The sequence below is a fragment of the Meles meles genome, chromosome 18 (assembly GCF_922984935.1).
Source record: "Meles meles chromosome 18, mMelMel3.1 paternal haplotype, whole genome shotgun sequence".
In the NCBI taxonomy this organism is placed as follows: Eukaryota; Metazoa; Chordata; class Mammalia; order Carnivora; family Mustelidae; genus Meles; species Meles meles.
In genome coordinates, this window is record NC_060083.1 from 5164872 (window position 1) to 5187492 (window position 22621).

General features: G+C 40.6%; 1 protein-coding gene across 4 annotated transcripts in view; it reads right to left on the reverse strand.

The window, feature by feature from the left end:
* Nucleotides 1–22621, reverse strand: part of ARHGAP44 (Rho GTPase activating protein 44) — a 166655-nt gene that overhangs the window by 73401 nt on the left and 70633 nt on the right. For all 4 annotated transcript variants that reach the window (XM_045984174.1, XM_045984173.1, XM_045984176.1 and 1 more), the window contains exons 2-3: nt 3087–3126; nt 2562–2666 (exon numbers count right to left, since the gene is read on the reverse strand). In XM_045984174.1, coding sequence (XP_045840130.1) covers nt 2562–2666; nt 3087–3126 — 145 coding nt within the window. The remainder of the gene's footprint in view (nt 1–2561; nt 2667–3086; nt 3127–22621) is intronic.

A 22621-nucleotide genomic window follows, 5' to 3' on the forward strand; every position in this document is an offset into this window, starting at 1 on the left:
AGCCACATTGCCACCAGGAGGAGCCAGAATATTACAGAACCGCTGACCCAAAGCTGATGTATATACCTCAGGACCCGCGACTTCAGACACCTCATGAAGTGATACGGTAAGGGCCTTTTTGCTGAAGTCACAATTAATTAATGTTAGCTATGTCTTCTATTTGTTGTATTCTAAGGTTTTAACATCTAAGTCTTGGTGACCCTGGAGGGACCACCTCTGCGAGGGTCAGCTAATGTTTAGAGACAGTCAACAATTCACCCATGAGCGGGCCTGTCAAATGAAAACCAACCAATCCACAGCCTACACCTCAACTATCTCTTTAATGGGGCTCTCATTCTCCAGGCCACCATCCACCTGCCCTAACCCCTTACAGTCAGGTACCAGACAACTAGGGATGAGAGCCTGCTGAGGTTATTCAAACAAGTCAATCCTAAAGTCTGTTTATCCTGCCTCGTCCATTCCTCCCAGGCGGAAGCACAATCATGTCTCTTGCCCACATTTTCCTTCTTCTGTCCTGAGTGACAGAAGTGAGTGAGTGTTCCCCTTACGGGGGTGCACCCCCACAGCCATCAAACTTATGTTTTCAATGCCAATGATCCCCTGACCTTTTGGACTCACTAGATCTTAAATTTTCTATTAATATCCTATCTTTTAGAACATGTAGGGAGCCAAATGCCTCCTAACTGATATAGTTTGCAAGACCCTCAATTTAATTCAAACCCGATACATCTAGGCAATTTCACCTTATCCCAGAAAAAATAATGCTAGTACTAATCAATCTACTAACACGAAAGGCCAGTTTCAACTCTCTTCAAGAACATTCAGTTGCTCCTCCTGATTCTAAACTATCCTGTATAATAGAACAGTTATTTTAAAAATAGTACTTCTTAGAACAAATGAAAGGAAGTGGGTCATGGCCAGGCCTGGCGGCAGGCCCCCACCCAAAACATCTATGTCCTGAAGTCCTACCTTAGATGTTTGTTTAGTGAGTGGGTCTCACGTCCAAAGCAATTTTGCAGTCTCCCCCCTTCCCTTTGCTGAAATTCCTGATACACACAGAATTACCTCCATAGACATTTTCCAAACCCATGAACGTTTCACTTCTACCACACGTAAGAGATTCCTGCTGGGAATATTAAGAAAAAAAACACTGTTCATCTGTTGAAGGGAATCTTAGCTCCTTCAAAAGACGAATGGATAAAGAAGGTGTGGTTCATATATAAAATGGAATATTACACAGCCATCAGAAAGGATGAAAGCCCACCATTTGCTTCAACATGGTTGGAACTGGAGGGGATTATGCTGAGTAAAATAAGTCAAGCAGAGAAAGACAATTATCATAGAGTTTCACTAGTATGTGGAGCATAAGGAATAGCATGGAGGACATTAGGAGAAAGAAGGGAAAAATAAAGGGCAGGGGGAGAGTCAGAGGGGGAGAAAAACCATGAGAGACTATGGAGTCCAGGAAAGAAACTGAGGGTTTCAAAGGGGAGGGGAGTGGGAGGAGGGGTTGCCCAGTGATGGATATTGAGGAAGGCATGGATTGCACGGAGCACTGGGTGTTACACACAAACAATGAATCATGGAACACTACATCAAAACTAGTGATGCACTGTATGATGACTAACATAATTTGAAAAAAAGTTAAAAATGGATACTTCAAAAAAACACAAAAGAAAACCAAAAGATCAAAATGACACCAGAGCCAGGAAGAACACAGAATGATGGACAAGGCAGGCAGAGCCAAGTCTTGTACTGCAGCATGGGACCGGGGCGAAGCATCAGAACACATCACATGACCATCTCTAGAAAGGAGACCAATGGAGCTGGGGGGTGGGAGGCACGCTCAGAGAGACCACTGGGAAGCAGAAGTCAACAGTAACTCCTGGTCGGAGACAATCAGACACCAAACATGTCGACTCTAAACTCAGGGATGATCAAAACATCTCAGATTGCAGATCCCTTGTCATAAAGCCAAGAGGAACATCAAAGAACACATTTTAAGCTTTGGTGGAGTTGGGGATGGGACAGGAGGTCAGGAGGGAAAGCGAGCCAGCGGTGATGACTGTTTCTGGCAGAGAATCACAATACACAACACCCACGGTACGAATGTCGGTTACACACAAAGATGCTAGGATACCTTCCCTTGGCAGGCTCTCTGTTTCATTATAGGGAAAATCCTTCACAGGTCCCCTGTCACCTCCAAAACCACAGTGTAATTTTTCTCATGAGATCTTACAGGACCATGGAGGCACACAGAATCTATGACAAGACGCAGGTTTAAGCTTCCCTAATGGTGGACTCCCAAGCGTGGCCTCATTGCCCCAGTGCAGGGAATACAAAGAGAGGGATCTGCCAGCTCATGGTGGGGGATGCTTCAGGTGGGTTAAAGGGCGGGAAGAGGTGGGAAGGGCCTGCCGCACCACAGAAACACCTGCCAACTCGCAGACACAGAACTAGCTGGAGGGATGACACAGCCACACCAAACGAGGCCCTGAGAGTGGGTCCCCTGTCCTGCAGGGGGGAGGCTGCCGGTGGGGCGGGGGTAGGAAGGCACTTACAGAACGTTTGTCGGCCTCAGCCCCTTGCTGACCCTGGAGACATGCAGTGAGCTTCTTGTGCGTGCTGTGGGAAACTTGCTTCACCAGCTCCAAGCGTTTCTCCACCTGCAGAGAGAGCAGTGGCAGGGGTAGGCAGGGGGGGGGCGGTGGAGGGCAGGTCACCGCGCGAGGCCAAGGTCAGGAGAAGTGGGGCCATCGATCTGGATGATTGTGGGAGGGGAGTCGAGCCTGTGTTCTGCAGAGACAAGCATTGCTGGGGAGACAACACCCAACATGGAGAAACGGAGGGAGCCAGGCAATGGCAGACTTAGGGGTTCTTGGTGAGCCCTGCACTCAAATGACTGCCATGTCCCCCAAAAACTCTTATGTAAACCGGAATTTAAAGACTGTAAAGGAGAAAAGGTTGTGTCTACAGAGACTGCACCAAGAGCAGTCTGAGCAGTTGAAACAGCTGTGGGGATGGCTCAAGTCGTGATGGGAAGACATATTCAGTGTCTGTATGTGAGGGACCAGTGACGACCTTACCTGAAGAAGGTCTTCGCTCAGAACTTCAGTCTTCTCTGCCCTAAAGAGAAAATTGAGAAACATATCAGCAAAAAAGTAAAATAAAAATAAAAAATAATTAGGAACATAGTCTCTTTCTTATTCCCCACTCTCTTTTCATGGCGAGATGAGAGAAATAGATATGCACAGCAGAGATTTCTCATAAGAGAAAATACGAACAATCCTGGGATTGACTGGGAACCAACCGTAAATCCTCCAGCAAACAACAAACAAGAGCCCCTGCACACTCTTCTGCTACAGACTGGAGCCAGGATGAAAGACAGCAAACACGTTTCTTTCTTTCCAAACATTCTTTTTTTAAGTAACAGAATTAGGCATGATCCCCAACCTGTGCCCCATAGCCTCCCCCAGACAAGCAAGTAAAAGTAACAGAAATCTGAGCAGGGATCAATAAACAGCATAGAAGAAGAAAACACTGAGTTCTGGTGACGAATGCAAATGTCACCATGGAGATGGGACAACCGAGGGTAAGGTGCCCCCACCAGAAAGTAGGGGGCTTGACCCGGAGTTGAACACATTCTGAGGAAGAACTTCGGCACAGGCTGAAGTGGCCCCAACCTATTAGCAACCCTACTGGCATCCCGTCCGGGGTGAATGAGAATCTTCTTTGGAGTAAAGCAGTCTCAATTTCTCATCTGGAGAATCTCACGGGTAAGGTTCAGTCAATGGTTTCCCTCGCATAGGTGTGTTCTCTTGTGTCTCTGGGAGTCTCTCTCTCCTTCTCACACTCTCACATATAAACTGCAAATTCCCATGAAAACAAACTGTCAGCACTAAAGGTACAGAGAAAGAAGAAACAACATAGGGAGAGCCTGGAGAACGTCAATGACCAGGATTATCGAAGACAGTGACATCTGCATGAAATATTGAAGAATGAATGATACACTGAAGGAAAAGCATGAGGACTTCGGCTTCTGGGAGGATGGCGTGAACACATTTCATGTGCTCCCCCTCATTAAGTAAATATAAAACCCTGGGACCTTATGTATAAAACTAACAAGAAATCTCCGCAAGGTGGGCACAAGGCAGACTGGCTAGGAACCACCAGATCCGATGAATGGCATGGAGTGGAGGGTGGGGATTTCTGCCTCACATATTCCACACGTAGTGCTTTAGAAGCTGTGAACTGAAACACCAGTGAGGACAGCCAAAACAAGCCCAACAAAAGCCAGGTCTCTGTAGCCAAAGGATCAGGAAAGAAGCAACCTGGCAAGATAGAAAATGTCTATAGACAATAATTGCTCACTCGAGCAAAATGCTACAGGATGTAGCAACAACAACAACAACAAAAAAAAAACACCACAAAAAAAAACTTGTCCTACCCCACCCATACCACCAAATGCTGGGAAGGGAGCCTAGCCTTCGACCCTTGCCAGGCAAGGCACTCAACCCTCCCCACCTCCTCTTGGCCAGTGTAGCATCAGAGACATTTGAATATGGAGCTGGGGAATTTGTCACCACTTGTCCGTAACAGTGGAAACCACATGAGCAGTCCATTCATCTACCTTCACCTAGTGGTGATAAGGCATCCTTCTCCCTCACTGTGGAGGTGGTGTAACAGGAGGCTTGGGAGGGAGTCAGGACTTTCACCACCATCCAGTAGTAACAAAACCATCCTTTGCCACAGCATAGATACAAGTCAAGTGGGGAGCCATAACAAACTACTCCCACACCTCCCAGTCAGGAAGGTATCAGTGAAGGTCCAATGGGGAGCCAGAATTTCCACTCCCACCCAGCAGTAATGAGCAGCACCACCTTTTTGGGGGAGTGGGAGCCACTGAAGGCCAAGCAATGAGCCTGGACTTCTATTTCCACCTGCCAGTAACAAAGCAGAATTCTCCCTTCCCCTGCTCAAATGATTTCAGAGAACATCAGCTAAAAGAGAAAGTTTAAATAAAACTGAGAATTTCATGCTATAATACAATACTCAAGTTTCAATAAAAAATGACTTATCAACCAGGTGGTGGGTAATAGGGAGGGCACGTACTGCATGGAGCACTGGGTGTGATGCCAAAACAATGAACACTGTTATGCTGTAAATAAACAAATAAAAATAAATATTTAAAAAAAGTAAAAAAAAATGACTTATCATATCAAGAATCATAAAGATCTCAAATTGAAAGAAGACAATCAATAAATGCCAAAAGCAGAATGACAGAGATGTCTGAATTATGACAAAGACTTTAAATCATTCGCTGTGAAGATGCCTTGATGAGCATTTATGAACATGACTGAAACAAATAAACAAAAAGCCAGAAAGTGTCAAAACCAGAGGAAGATTAGAAAAGGCCAAAGTGAAAATTTTAGAGTTGAGAAATGCAATGATCTAAACTGAAAAATCCCGGTGGGCAGATTCAACTTTGGAATGGAGGGAAAAGAGGAAAAATCAGTGAACTGGAATAAAGCACAAGAGACACTTCCTAGTCTAAACAACAGAGCAAAAATAGATCAAACAAACAAACAAAAACAAGGGACCTGTGGAACTATAATAGAAAATTAAATATTTATTTCATCAGAGTCCCAGAAGAGGGAAAAGAAGGTAAGGCTGAAAAAGTACTCAAAAGAATAACAGCTGAAAACTCCCCAAATATGGCAAAGGACATAATATTCAAGATGCTGAAGAAACCCAAACAGGATAAACATAAGGAAGTCCCCACTAAGACTCATTGTCAAATTTCTGAAACTAAAGGCAAAAACCTGACAGCAGAGAGACAAAAGTGATACCTTACTAACAGAAGGGAAACCATTTGAATTATAGATTTCTGATGAGAAATTACAGAATACAGAAGGAAGCACACCATTTTTTCAAGTACTGGAAGAAAAGAACTAACTGCTAATCTACAATCCTATATTCAATGAAAGTATCCTACAGGAATTAAAAAAAAATACAAGATATTCTCAAATAAAGGAAAACTAACAAAATGTGTCATTAGCAGGCTTGCCTTAAAGAATTGCTAAAGAAGTTCTAAATAAAAAACTATAAAAAAAAGAAATGGTAAAAGAAACAGCCTTGAAGTATCAGGAAGGAAAGAAAAACTTGGTGATCAAAAACAGTAAATAAAATAGTCTTCTTTCTCCTCTTGAGTCTTTTAAATTGATGGTTGAAGCAAATTTATAACATTGTGCATGTGTCTCTAAATGTATGTAGAAGAAATATTTAATACAATTATAATTGAGAGATGGTAAAGGCACATAAAGGAAAGTAAAGTTTCTAGATTTCACTCAAACTGGTAAAATAATGGTATCAGTAGACTATGAAAAGCTATGCATACGTAATACCATTAAACAGCTACATAAGGAGATACACTCAAAAATGCTATAGAGAAATCAAAATGTAATCTAACCCAGAAGGAAGGAAAAAGAAAATAAAACAATGAAAAACAGGGGTAAAAAACACCATAGAACATAAAATGGATTTAAGCCTTAAGATAGCCAGACTTATGTTAAATGTAAATGGTCTAAATATGTCAATTAAAAAAACAGAAATTGGCAGAGTGCATTAAAAATATATTGTCTAGGGGCACCTGGGTAGCTCAGTCAGTTAAGCATCTGTCTTCTGCTCAGGTTATGATCCCTGCATCCTGAGATTGAGCCCCACACCAGGCTCTCTGCTCACCAGGGAGTCTGCTTCTCCCTCTCCCTCTGCCACTCCCCCCACTTATGCTCTCTCTCTCTCTTATTTATCAAAAAAACAAATAAAACCTTTTAAAAAATATGTTGCCTACAAGAATCTCACTTAAAATATAATTATACAAGTAGATTGAAAGTAAAACTGTAGAAAAATATACCATGTAAACACTAGTCAGAAGCAAGCAGGAGGGGCTACATGAACATATGAAGAAGATTTCAATATAGAGAAATGACCAGAGACAGAAAGGAGCATAATATAATGAGAAAAGGTCAATCCACCAGGAAGACACAGCAATCCTAAATGTGGGTGAACTAAACAACAAAACTACAAAATATGTGAAGCAAGAATGTACAGAACTAAAAGGAGACAAATCCACATTTATAATCGGAGACTTCAAAATCCCCTCTTTTAACAACTGACAGACTAACTAGATACAAACAATTAGGAAGAATAAGTGAGAACACACAACTCCATTAACTAATAGAACTGAATGGACATTTACAGGACATTCCATTCAACATCACAGAATACACATTCTTTTCCAGGGCTCATGGAACATATACCAAGACAGACAATCTCTGGGGCCATAAGACAAACCTCAATTCATTTGAAATAACTGAACTCACATATAATATACTCTCTGACCACAGTAGAATCAAAATAGAAATTTGTAACAGAAAGATATGAAGGAAATACTGAAAAATCCAAATACTTGGATATAAAATAAAACATTTAAATAATCCATGAGTCAAAGAGAAAGTCTCAAAAGAAATAAATAAAAAAATACTGAACTGGGGGCGCCTGAGTGGCTCAGTGGTTTAAGTCGCTGCCTTCAGCTCAGGTCATGAACTCAGGGTCCTGGGATCGAGTCCCACATCGGGCTCTCTGCTCGGCAGGGAGCCTGCTTCCCTCTCACTCTCTCTGCCTGCCTCTCTGCCTACTTGTGATCTCTCTCTTTCAAATAAATAAATAAAAAAATCTAAAAAAAAATACTGAACTGAATAAAAATGAAAATACAATGTATCAAAATGTTGTATATAGCCAAAGCAATGCCAAGAGGGAAACTGACAGCACCAAATCCATACATTAGAAAAAGAAACATTCTCAAATTAAAATCTAAGCTCCTACTGTAATAATTATAAAAAGTTGACCAAAATAAATCCAAAGTATGGACAAGGAAGGATAGCATGAAGATAAGGGCACAAATGAATGTTTAAAACAAAAAGAAATAATAAATGAGAAAAATCAATGATAGAGCTGGTTCTTTGAAAAAATAAGTATAACTGAAGTACACCATAACACAACTGAAAAGACAGAAAAAGAGAAGACAAATTACCAATAATAAGAGTGAAACAGGAGATATCATTACAGAACCCTATAAATGTCTAAATGTCTTAGAACCTTATGTATGTAAATGTAATAATTTACATGAAATGGACTAATTCTTCAAAAAAACACAAACTACCATAATATACCCAGTAGGAACAGACAATTTGAGGGGTGCTTGGTGGCTCAGTTGGTTATGCACCTACCTTTGGCTCAAGTCATGGTCCCAGGGTCCTAGGATCAAGTCCCTCATTGGGCTCTCTGCTCAGCAGGGAGCCTGCTTCTCCCTCTCCCTCTGCCTACCACTCTGCCTACTTATGCTCTTTCTCCCTGGTGTGTCAAATAAATTAAAAAAAAAAAAGGAACAGACAATTTGTGGTGTTTTTTTTTTTTTAAGGATTTTATTTATTTATTTAACAGAGAGAGAGAGAGAGCACAAGAGTGGCAGAGGGAGAGGGAGAAGTAGGATCCTTGCTGATCAGGGAGCCCAAAACGGGACTTGATCCCAGGGCCCTGGGATCACGACCTGAGCTGAAGGCAAACACTTAGCCAACTGAGCCACCCAGGCACCCCAGGAATAGGCGATCTGAATAGCCCTATAATAGTAGAAAATTGAACTCGTACTATTAAGTCCTCCCACCCCCCCGAAATCTTAAGGTCCAGAAGCCTCCACAAAAGAACTCTACCAAATGTTTAAAAAAGAAATAGCACCACTTCTACCCAATCTCTTCCAGAATACAGAAGAGGAGGGAGGACTTCCCAGTTCATTTTATGAAGGGAGTATTCTTTTGATACCAAAACCAAAGAAGAGTTAAAAAAAAAAATAACTATAGACTAATATTCCTCATGAATATAGAGGTATATGAATCCTTAACATAACATTACCAAATAGAATTCAGTAATATAAAATATAAATATAAAAATAATTATTCACCATTACCAAGTTGGGTTTGTTTCAGAGACACTATTCCAGGGATCTGAAAATCAATCAGTATAAAATCCATCATATTACATACAGACTGAAAAAGAAAAACCTGATCATATCAATGGATGCGGAAAAAAGCATTTGAAAATGCAATTCAATTCAAAACCTACTCTTGGTAAAACTCTCAGAAAACTGGAAATAGAAAGGGACTTCCTCAACTTAAATTACATCTGCAAAACATAATAAAACACAAAATCAAACCAAAAAAATCCTACAGTTGCCATCTTACCCAATGGGGAAAGGTTAGATACCTTGTTCCTTAAGACGGAGATTGAGGCAAGTGTGTCTGAACTTGACACTCATCCCACATGGTGCCACAAGTCTGAGTCAGTGCAATAAGGCAAGAAAAGTAATCAAAAAGGAAACTGATCTGAAAGGAACAAATTTAAATGTCCCTATTTACAGATGACATTATTGTCTATGTGGAAAATGCCAAAAAAATCTACAGGGAAAAAAATACCTCAAACTAACAAATGAGTTCAACAGGGTTGCAGGACATGAGGTAAACATATACAAATTAAATCTACATCTATATGCTGGTAATAAACACAGGAATCCCGAGATTAAAAATTAAATGTCGGGGCGCCTGGGTGGCTCAGTGGGTTAAAGCCTCTGCCTTCGGCTCAGGTCATGATCCCAGGGTCCTGGGATCGAGCCCCACGTTGTCGGGCTCTCTGCTCCGCGGGGAGCCTGCTTCCTCCTCTCTCTCTGCCTGCCTCTCTGCCTAGTTGTGATTTCTCTCTGTCAAATAAATAAAATATTAAAAAAAAATTAAATGTCCCCCCCCAAAAAAATCAAATGCCATTGACAACTGCTACAAAAAAATAAAATACCTACAAATCTATCAAAATATGTACTGAAGGTGTACACTGGAAACTACCAAATGCTTATGACAAATCAAAGGAGCTCTAAATAAATGGAGACACAAAACTGTGTGGATTGGAAAATGCAACATAATAAAGATACCAATATTCGAAAATTAGTTATGGGTTAATTAATCTAGTCCCAATCAAAATTTCATCAAGATTTTTTGTAGCTACAGCCAGGCTGAATATAAAATTGATACAAAACTGAAAAGGAAGTAGAAGATCTAAAATAATTTTTAGAAAAAATAAATTTAGGGGCACCTGGGTGGCTCAGGGGGTTAAAGCCTCTGCCTTCGGCTCAGATCATGATCTCAGGGTCCTGGGATTGAGCCCCACATCGGGCTCTCTGCTCAGTGGGGAGCCTGCTTCCCCCTCACTCTCTCTGCCTGCCTCTCTGCCTACTTGTGATCTCTGTCAAATAAATGAATAAAATCTTAAAAAAAAAGAAAAAAATTTGTAGGACTCACTACCTAATGTTAAGACTTCTTTAAGTCATCAAAAGAGTACAGTGGTAAAAAGATAGAAAGAGCAATAGGAGAGAATAAATAAGATCTAGACAATATAACCAACTGATTCATGACCACTGATTTAGGACAATGCAAAGGCCATTCAAAGGAAGAAAAATAGAGTCTCCAACAAATTGTTCTGAATATTCATATGCAAAAACTGAATATTCATATGCAAAAAATATGAACCTTGACCCATACATACTTTACAGCATGTATAAAAACTAATTCATGGGGCACCTGGGTGGCTCAGTGGGTTAAAGCCTCTGCCTTCGGCTCGGGTCATGATCCCAGGGTCCTGGGATCGAGCCCCACATTGGGCTCTCTGCTCCGTGGGGAGCCTGCTTCCTCCTCTCTCTCTGCCTGCCTCTCTGCCTACTTGTGATTTCTCTCTGTCAAATAAATAAAATATTAAAAAAAAAACCTAATTCATAATAGTTCACACACCTAAGTATAAAAATTAGACTATAAATGGAAGAAAATATATGAGAAAATATCTTTGACCTTCGGTTAGGCAATGAGTTCTTGATATGATAACAAAAGCATAATCCATAAAAGAAAAAGAACTGATGCGTAAAACTTCATGAAAACCGGAGCACCTGGGTGGCTCAGTGGGTTAAGCCTCTACCTTCAGCTCAGGTCATGATCTCAGGGTCCTGGGATCAAGCCCCGCATCGGGCTCTCTGCTCAGCGGGGAGCCTGCTTCACCCCCTCTCTCTGCCTGCCTCTCTGCCCACTTGTGATTTCTCTCTGTGTCAAATAAATAAATAAAATCTTTTAAAAAAATCCTTCATCAAAACTAAAAGCTTTTGCTCTAGGAAAGACAGTGTTAAAAAAAGATCCCACAGAAAGAGAAAATATTTGCAGATCAGATACATGACAGAGGAATTATTGCCAGAATATATAAAGAACTTTCAAACTCAACAATAAGAAAAAAATCCTATTAAAAAAAGGGCAAAAAATCTGAGCAGAAACTTTATCGAGGAAGATCTATGGGTAGCAAATAAGCATGGAAAAAGCTTCTCAACATTATCCATTAGGAAAATGTGAATTTATACCCAAATGAAGTAATGCTATTCATGTGGCAAAAATGCTACCACCACCACCCCTCAAACCTCACCATATTACGTTCTGGAGAGACTGTAAAGCCATTGGAACTCTCCCATGTGGCCGGGAGCTGAGGGCAACGCAAAATGGTAAAGCCCCTATGGAAAACAGCTTGGCAGTTTCTTACAAACTTGAACACACACGTGCCAGACGACCTAGCAAGGCTACCTTAGAGAAAATAAAATTTACGTTCATACTAACACCCCCACAACATCTCATGAATGCCCAGCAGCAGCTTTACTTGCAATGACGAAGAGCTGGAAGCAACCCAAACTGTCAAGTGAAAGGACTAACAAGAGAAAAATCGGGAAGATTTAAAAGAAAAGAAAAAAAAACCATATACCAGGCTATTTTTAATTAATATCATATTACTGTTAGCCCAAATAGACTTTGAGGCAAAAAAAAAAAACCCAAAAAACCAAAAATCAAACCCACAACAAAAAAACAAAAAAACAAACAACAACAACAAAGACATTAGGGAGGAAGGAACCCAATATAATGAAAAGCCTACCTCACCAAGAGCCTGTAAGAATTCTGCACTTGGATGTACCCGATTAAAACCACAAAATATATAAATCAAAACAGAGCACTTGAGGGAAGCCCTAAAAAAGTACCATAAAAGAAATGTACCATTTCTCTTTTAATTAATGAGAGGTTACGTACACATACAAGAAGTAAAGACACAGAGGATCTGAAGAACATGTTAACACATTTGACAGACACACCTGGAACACTGAACCTAATCCCTATAGAACAGAAATTCTCGTGCACATAAGTATTCATTTCCAAAAATTAACCTCCTTGCAGCCTTTCAAGCACATCTCGACAAAAACCAAAGAAGAGATGCCAAGCAGACAATGTTCTCTTACCCTGAGGTAATTTAAGTTGCAATAATTAGCTGAAAAGTTAAAATTTTAAAAAAACACACATACAAGATTTGGAAACTTTAAAAACAATTCTAAATAGCTCAGAGGTCAAAAAGACATGGCTAGAAATTTAAAATACTGAGAATTGAACAGTTAAAATATCAAACTTGAGGGGCGCCTGGGTGGCTCAGTTGGTTAAGCCTCTGCCTGCTGCTCAGGTCATGATCCCAGGGTCCTGGGACTGAGCCCCATATCAGGCTCTCTGCTCAGCGGGGAGTCTGCTTCCCTTTCTGCCTACAGCTCCCCCCTGCTCCTGTCCCCTCTTTCACTGTGTCTCTCTCTGTCAAACAAATAAATAAAAATCTTAAGTAAAATAAAATATCAAACTTGTGAGCAAAGTGATACTTTGAAAAATATAGAAACTCAAATGCTTATTTTAGAAGAGAGGCTGAAAATACTTGAGAAGTATAAACAGTTTAAAATTCAAGAAATGAGAAGGAAGAAAATAACAAAGGGAAGAAATTAGTAAAATAGAAAAAAATAGAATCAACAAAGTTAATAGTTAATTCTTTGAAAAGACTAACAAAATAGCAAATCTCTATACGATTTATCCAAAAAAAGAGAGAGAGAAGGAAATAATAATAGGAAAGAAAAGTGGAATATAACCAGCAATACTGCAGAGATTAAAAAAATAAATGAAAGTTATGAACAGCTTTATTTGAAAACAGAACAAAATGGCCAAAGAGCTAGAAAAATAAAGCAAGCTCAAACTGACTCAAAAATAAATAGGAAGTCTGACTAGTCCCATAAACCTTTAAAAAAAGCACTGAAGCAGTAATTAAATATCTTTCCACAAGGAAAAAAGAAGACCAAGATATGTAGCAGGAAACTTTTCAACAAATGTTTCCTTCCAAACTTGTACAGACTCTTCAAAAAAAATAAAATACAACACACACAGCTCATGCTAACAGAGAAGTATAATGTGTTACCAAAACTAGATAAGGATGCAGAAAGAAAAAATTATAGACCAGTCCTATACATTAAGAATCATAAAAATATCCTCAAAAATTAGCATATTATGAACAAATTAGATTAATCGCTGGAATGCAAGAATAGTTTTCCTTTTTTTAAAGACTTTATTTTTAAGTAATCTCTGCACCCAACATGGGGCTCAAACTCAAAAACCTGAGATCAAGCGTCCCATGCGCCATCAACAGAGCCAGCCAGGCGCCCCAAGAGTCATTTAATTTTAGATATCTGCAAGTGTAATTCATCACACTGACAGATTAAAGGATAAACCATGACTTTCTCAAATAATGCAGACAAATATTTAATAAAACTCAATGCCCCTTCAAGAAAGATAGGGAAAATAAGGAAAGTGCTTACCTTTGTTTTTTGAAATGTACCTATAAAACATTATTTCCCATGGGAACATGTTGAAAACATTCCCTCTAAAGCCAAGAAAACAATGCCTACTATCACTTTCTAGCCAGCTCAATAAGTAAGTGAAATGGATTTAAAACTGAAGAGAAAGAAGCTAAACTGACATAATCTATAGAAGTTATTAAAAATAATAAAAGTTTAGAATGATAGCTGGATATAAGAGCAATATAACAAAATCAATATAACCAGCAAATACTTAGAAGATCTAATTTTAAAAATCACTTAACACAGGAAAAAAAAGGTAGAATAAATGTAATAAAAGATGGGCAATATCTTCTGGAGAAAAAAATTAGTAGAAGACAGTAACAAAGACAAAATGAGAGATAGATATACTGTATTAATGGATAGAAAGAACTAACTTTATAAAGATATCAGTTCTCTTTATACCAATGGAACTTGAATGAAAATTTCAAATGAGGACTTTTAGAAATTAATTTAGGGGCCCCTGGGTGGCTCAGTTGGTTAAGTGTCTGCCTTTGGCTCTAGTCACAATCCTGGGGTCCTGGGATTGAGTCCCATGTCAGGCTCTCTGCTCGGTGTGCAGTCTGCTTCTCCCTCTCCTTCTGTGGTCTCTCTTGCTCTCTCTCAAATAAATAAATAAACAAAATCTTAAAAAAAAAACAACCTAATTTAATGAGGCCAATCTAAAACTTCTATGGCAATGCAAAGACATAAGAAAAAACCAGTCATCCTTAGGAAGAACAGGCTGGAGGAATTTCACCACCAGATACTGAAACTTACTAAAGTCAGAGCAATTAAGACAGTATTATATCAGTGTTCACACTGAACATGAGAACAGAAGCGTGTCCAGGAATAGATCCACATACAAAAAAATGATAGATGATAGAGGTGTTGTGCCAGATTGCAGAAAAGATGTGTTTATCCAGTATGTAGGGCTGGATTAATTGAATACCCCTTCTCAAAAAAAAAAAAAAAAAAAAGAAAGAAAGAAAAAGAAAATGAGAGTTCTACCCCAAACCATGCATAAAACCCAAGTCCTGATTAAATTTAAACCACAAGACATGAATATATATGCAATGTCTTATATTGCATGGAATGACATATCCATGTCATGGATATCATATATCCATGATATATCCATGGAATGACACACTGAGGGAAAAAAAGATGAACCATAAAAGAAAAGAATGTTTACATAAAAATTAACTTCTGTTACAGTAGTTGAGAAAAAAAATGAAAAGAGAGTCAGAAAATGGAGGAAGATATATGTAAAAACATATATATGTAACTGCCAAAGTATTAACATTCATATCAGAACATATCATAACATCACATCATAGCATTCATGTCAGAAAGTTCCAAAAGTCAACCCAAAAAAAAAAAAAAAAAACCAACTCTATAGAAAAATAGGCTGAAGACTAACTTCTGAGATGAGAAACTTCTAATGATTAACAAACATATAAAAATGTGGCCAACCTCATTCGTAACCAGGAACATACAAATTACATTACAAAGAAATACCACTGTCCATCAACCAGCCTGATAATAATGTCTGACAATTCCAAACAGTAAAGATAGGGAGTAAGGGAAATCGCTACAAAGCATTATTCTAACTATAAATTGTTTAAAAGCATTGTAGAAAACAATGTGTCATTATCTAGTGCATTTGACATTGAAACACAATACCCAGATGAAACATCTTTTAAGGGCACAATACAGAATATTTACTCATATTATGTCTGATGTACTCCAGTATTTTCTACTATGCTCACCAAATTGACTCTCTTATCTCTAATGGGTTGGAACCCGTACTCAAGAAACACTGTCCTAGAGAAGCCTTCACACATTTGCCAGGAGACATTTACAGAACAGTCCTAGCAGTTTTTTGTTTCTGCGGGGCTTTTTTGTAAAATAATAAAAAAAAAATTGGGGGAGGAAAAAAGTCTATCAAATAGAGTTGTAAGATGCCCCCCAAAATAATAAGAAACCTAGGAATAAACCTAATAACCAGGAGGTCAAAGACCTGTACTCTGCAAATTCTAAACACTGAGGAAAGAAACTGAAGATGACAAAGAAATGGAAAGACATTCCATGCTCATGGATTGGAAGAATAAATATTGTTAAAATGTCTCTACTACCCAAAGCAAGCAACACATATAATGCAATCCCTAGTAAAATACCAACAGCACCTTTCACAGAACTAGAACAAACAATTCTAAAATTTGAATGGAACCACAAAAGACCCTGACCTAAAAAAGAAAAGGAGAGCTGGAGGCATCACAATTCCAGACTTCAAGTTATATTTCAAACCTTAACCCCCCAAACCAGTATGATACTAGCACAAATACAGACACAGAGATCAATGGAAGAGAATCCAGAAATAAACTCACAATTATATGGCCGATTAATCTTCGACAAGGCAGGAAGGAATATCGAATGGGGAAAAAAATCTCTTGAACAATGCCTGCTGGGAAAACTGGGCAGGTACACATAAAGGAAGGAACCTGGACCACTTTCCTACACCACACACAAAAATAAACTCAAAATGGTTTAAAGACCTCAATGTGTGTGAGACCCAAAACCATAGAAATCCTAGAAGAGAGGACAGGCGGTAACTTATTTGACATTGGCTGTGGTGATTTCTTTCAAGATATGTCTCCTGAGGCAAGGGAACAAAAGTAAAATCAAACTACTGGGACTTAATCAAAATAAAAAGCTTCTGCAACACAGAGGAAAGATACGAAACTAAAAGGCAACCTACGGAATGGGAGTAGGTATCTGCAAATGACATTATCTGATAATGAGCTGGTATCCAAAATATATAAAGAACACATAAAACTCAACACCCAAAAACCAAATGACCCAGTTAAAAAATGGGCAGAAGACAGGAACAGACGTTTCTCCAAAGATAGTCAGAGGGGGCCAAGAGACACAAGGAAAGATGCTCCTTGTCACTTATCATCAGGGAAATGCCTATCACGATGGGATGCCGCCTCCCACCTGTCAGAAAGGCTGAAATCAACAACACAAGAAACAACAGGTGTTGACTAACATGTAGAGAAAAAGGAACACTTGTGCCCTGTTGGTGGGAATGCAACCTGGCGTAGCCATTGTGGAAACAGTATGGAGGTTCCTTGGAAAATTAAAGAGATCCATATCTCTTAATAATCATAATCTGTGATTATGTTCCATAATCACAGGGTTGGGTATTTACCCAAAGAACACAAGAATATGAATTCAAAGGGATACACGCATCCCAATGTTGATGGCAGCATTATTGACAACAGCCATGACATGGCTGAACCCCAAAGGTCCATCCAATGATGAATGGATAATGAAGATGTGGTATATACACAGAATATTCCTCAGCCATAAAAAAAGAATGAGGGGGCACCTGGGTGGCTCAGTGGGTTAAGCTTCTGCCTTCAGCTCAGGTCATGATCTCAGGGTCTTGGGATCAAGTCCCGCATCGGCTGTCTGCTCGGCAGGGAGCCTGCTTCCTTCTCTCTCTCTTGCCTGCCTCTCTGTCTACTTGTGATCTCTCTCTGTCAAATAAATAAATAAAAATCTTAAAAAAAAAAAAGAATGAAATCTGGTCATCTGCAATGACATGGTTGGAACTAGAGGGCATAATGCTAAGTGAAATAAGTCAGAGAAAGATGAATACCGTATGATGAATTTAAGAAACAAATGAGCAAAGGGATAAAAATTGAAGAGACGAATCAAGAAACAGACTAAAAAAAAAAAAGATTTTATTTGAGAGTGAGCAAGCAAGAGAAAGAGGGTGAGCGGGGGCGGGGGAGGGGGAGAAGCAGACTCCCTGCTGAGCAGGGAGCCTGATGGGGATTCTTGGAAGTTCAATGCTGAATAGGGAAAATAAATAACAGAAAGACTACTTAAATTATACCATTTTCATAAAGTTCAAAACCAAACACGACTAAACAACATACTGGTAAGGGATAAAATAGGTGTAGGAAAATGAAAAGAAAGCAAGGTTATATTTACAAAATTTCAAATAGTGGTTATCTCCAAAAAAAGGAGACAGACTGGATTTGGAGGAATACACAAGTGGCTTCAACATTACTGCAGTGAGTTATTTCTAAATTTGTGTAGAGGGTTCATAGCTCTCTTAATGTCTCAAAACATGTAAGAAAATAGTTAATCTATGTATTAAACAATAGATAATATAAATAATACAACAACAGCTAAGCATTAAGTATCAAACATAAACTTTTAGAAATGATTACCCCAATCCCACAAGACTAAAAACAAACCAGAAAATTAAGCCCATCAAGTCTGGGTGGCTCGGTCAGTTAAGCGTCTGCCTTTGGCTCGGCTCATGATCCCAGGGTCCTGGGATTGAGTCCCAAGTCGGGCCCCCTGTTCAGCGGGAAGCCTGCTTCTCCCTCTCCTCCTGCTCGTGCTCTCTCACTATCTCAGTCTCTCCCTCTCTCAAATAAATAAAAATCTTTAAAAAAAATTATGCCCATCAGATTTTCTATATTCTGGGTAAAAAAAATAGTAATAATACATACACACACACACACCCTCACATATCCTATACCACATATATACACAGATATCTATAAACATAAAATATATACCATAATGTCATTAATTACATATATATATATAATTTTAAGTACATATGAAATGTGTATATATAGATATATATATATAAACATTTTCTTTGAAGTTTTTCCTACTTTTTGCTTAGAAGAAAGAGCTGAGTTTCGGGGCATCTAGACAGTTAGCTAGAGGAATTACTCACACATCAACTACATGTAAACTAAAATAACCAATAAAACCACCGTAGTTACCCAACTGATGAGAAAGCAACAAGCTCTGGTCCTCTGAAGGGAAGCGTCTTCTGCCAGAGACAAATTCTGCTCAAGTCTGCTCTTAAAAACTTGGGGTCATAAACTTATTTGAAGATCCAAAGGATTTAAGAACATTCGAGAACATGGTTTACTGAGGTAAAAACTCATCAGTACTCAGTTCAAAAAGGAACAAGGAAGTCAGCCCAGTTTTCCACTCCTCTGAGACTTCCTTCCATCACTCCCAAGGTATTTCAGCAGAGCCTTACAGACTGACCAGTGGAAGGTCATCTTCAGGGAAAGGGGGCGGGTGCTAGCAGGTGATGCTGTTTTTAGGAAGCCTGGTACTTTGGGCCTCATCTTTGTAAATGAAAGGCAGAGCATTGTCCATGATCAAGACAATGAACACTATCTACCGTTTTCGAGGGATGAGTCATTCCACAGGATGACAAGCACTGTGTAGGTGAATCTGGGTACAAGTCATGTCTTTTTTATTTTTTACATCAACGGACTAAAGCAAAACAGAGCTCTGGCAAACTGGTCTAAAAATTGTGCATTGTTCTAGTAATGAGCTTCAGGAGAACAATCAACACCACCTACGAAAAAATCTTGAATGTCATCAGCATTATCATGAGCTTGGACGGTCCCAGTGGCACTTCCCAAAATGTGCTCCATGAAAAAAAGACTCCTAAGGCACTGAAGAAAAAGGTCCTGGGGACAACAACTAAGTTAAGGAAACACCGAATACTATGTCCTCCATTAATGGAGTCTCATTAAAATTTTAAAGGTTCTGAGAAGTCCTGCAGTAAATAAAATGTTTTAATGTGAGCTAGTCCATTCATTCCTAACTGTATACAAATACAAAACTATATTTTGCAAGACACCACGTGCCGCATATGTGTTAGGAAATGAGAAGCAGAAGGGAAAAATCTCTCCTGATATGCCACCTAGGACTTCTGGCCTCATCACAGAAAGACATTTAGTTGGACGGAGAGCTAAAGCAATCAGGACTTCCCAGCTGCCATTGCAGAAGTCCCTGAGCAAAGGAGTGAGCTGCTTTTCAGGCAGAGAGTCTCCTTACAAACCATTTCAGTCATGAGGTCACCAACTGGCCACACCCCCCAAAGCTGTGGAATCCTCTTCTTTCCATGCCCTGTTGCTCCCTTTCTGTTTGGACAGTTCCAGGCTAGCCCCATAGGGCTCAGCCCTGAACTATCACTGATCCTCCCAACTGAGTGAGGTCTGCATCTCCATCCTCCTCACCCTCCCATGCATGCTTCATGCTGTCCTCAGTCTTTCTTCCCCCAATGCCTCCCAACTCCCTTTTGCCTAATGCCTAAGACGTGTTCTGTTAAGGGCTTTACAAGCATTTTGTCACTTTTTAATGCATCCAGGATTTGTTTCAATCGGATATGGTAAGACATGAAATTGACAGCCCTGAAGAAATGTATGCTTGCGGATTCCTACAATGCGGGGCAGGGCAGGGGGCGCACACCTGCTGGGGTAAAGACATCAAAGGCAAAGGGTGAGTAACAGTCCTGATCGTAGTTTTCATAGAAAGGAATAAGGGAGGCAAAGGTGAGCCAAATGAGCAGTTTTAGGACTGGATAGTTTGAATCATTTTGGGGGGGTTCTGGGCTATCAAGGTGGTCCCTAGGTGTCCATTACCTGGCCCTGGGTGATTTAAGGCAGAGGACAGTGTCCAGACTGCAAAAGCCTGATACAAGATGGACGGAGGCTGGGTGGAGGTAGGATTTAGGATTTAGGATTGGTTGGTCTGCATCTCAAAGATGTGCTTGCAGGCTAGTTGTTCGCTATTTTTAGAAACTAGCTGGCCCTGGGAGGGGCAGCATCTGCCAGGTTAGTGAGGCTGAGATGCAGGAGCATCAAAGATACAGAAAATACAGTTCATCCAGTCCCTCATTCCTTTAAAAACCTAGGTGTTGGGGCGCCTGGGTGGCTCAGTGGGTTGAGGCCTCTGCCTTCGGCTCAGGTCATGATCCCAGGGTCCTGGGATCGAGCCCTGCATCGGGGTCTCTGCTCGGCGGGGAGCCTGCTTCCTCCTCTCTGCCTGCCTCTCTGCCTACTTGTGATCTCTGTCTGTCAAATAAATAAATAAAATCTTAAAAAAAAAAACCCTAGGTGTTATTATACCTATTTGGGGGGGGGGGGGTGAGAAAATGAGATCACTATCATTATCACAGCCTTAGTACAACACGCCAAAGGGTAAGTCCCCAGATTTACAGCATCAGCGTCACTTTGAAACTTTGTAGAAATGTACGTTCTCCAGCACTAGCTCAGACCTACGGAGTCAGAAATTCTGGGAGGGAGGTCCCGCAGTCTGTGTTTTAAGTAGCCCTCCAGAAGACTCTGAAGCCTGTTAAGAAACCCTGGTGCAGAGAATGAAACCTTAAAATCCCTGTTCTGGAAAATCCCACTCTGACTCAACAATTTAGCTCTTCAAGGTCCTTTAAGCTATCTCCATTCTTCTACTCCCAGCCATCGGATGCCCTTCATTCCGTCCCTCTCCTACCCTGCCCTGCCTGATAAACTCTATGCTCCAGGCACCCCTCACTTTCCCTTGTTCCCGCTGGGACTCAGCAATGCCCCTGTCCTAGCACAGAACTGAGACAAAGCGAGCTCAGGCTTCCCTTGCCATCCCAAACCACAGCAGTCCCGAGAAGCCTTTCCTAAGCTGAAACGAGGTAAAGGGAAGAAGCATGAATTTACACGGAAAAAATGTCTGTGCCATTCCCAGATCCAAAAAAATAACCTCCCTTTAGTGTTTCTGGTATCTGAGGACACATCTTGCTGATATCTGAGGACACATCTTGCCAACAGAAGCACAAAACGAATCGAGAGAAAGCACAGATGCCCCCAGAAGGAGTTCAAGGCTATGGCAGCTGGACGCTGAGATGCTGAGTGTAGTTCCTGGGAAGGAGGGTGGCGGGGTCACTCGCGATGCCTCCCTAAGGGCTTGCTGCAAGACCGATGCTGAACGCTATTTTTTTTTTCACCTTTTTTCATAAATGCAAAAATAGGCTTTGGATTTCCTTTCAGTTAGCAAAAACAGGTGCTACTGTGGGTCTTTTGTAAAAGCCAAGTGGCACAATGAGAACTTTCAAATGGCGGGGGGATGCCCACACTCTGTAAATGCCTATTAAGATGGATGCAGGGTGCCTGGGTGGCTCAGTGGGTTGGGCCTCTGCCTTCAGCTCAGGTCATGATCCCAGGGTCCTGGGATCGAGCCCCACATCAGGCTCTCTGCTTAGTGGGGAGCCTGTTTCCCCCTCTCCCTCTGCCTGCCTCTCTGCCTACTTGTGATCTCTCTCTCCCTCTCTGTCAAATAAATAAATAAATCTTTAAAAAAAAAAAAAAGATGGAGTGCAACCTTGATATAATCTGGCCCAAATGCTTTTGCTCACTGTCTTGCACTGCCTCGCTTCTTCCAGTGGACTCCGTTACCGGACTCTCCTAAAGCCACTCTCCACCACTGACTTCTTTGCTACAGAAGGCGGAAGGCCAATATGGTGCCAGTGTCCCCTGAAGTTTGGAGTACCCATGGGACCTAGTCCCAGGCCATGAGACAAGAGCAGAAGTGTGCTACAGGGTCATCCGGAAAAGCTCTGCTTCCCCACTAAAAATGAATAGGGCACAGCTGTGGAGCAGTCACTTCTTCCTGTTTTGAATGCAGACACGATGGCAAGAGTGATGGCAGCCATCCTGTAACCATGAAGGAGTGGCAAAGAGAAAGGAAGGGGGACATCTAGGTGGCTCAGTCGGTTAAGCATCTGCCTTTGGCTCTGGTCGTGATCTCAAAGCCCCAGATGGGGCTCCCCTAAGCAGGGAGTTTGCTTGTCCCTCTGCCCCTCCCCCTGTTCATGCTCTCTCTCTAATAAATAAAATCTTAAGAGAGAGAGAGAAATGAAGAGATGATGGACCTGACATCACTGAGTCATTGATCCAACCACCAACCCAACCACCGCTT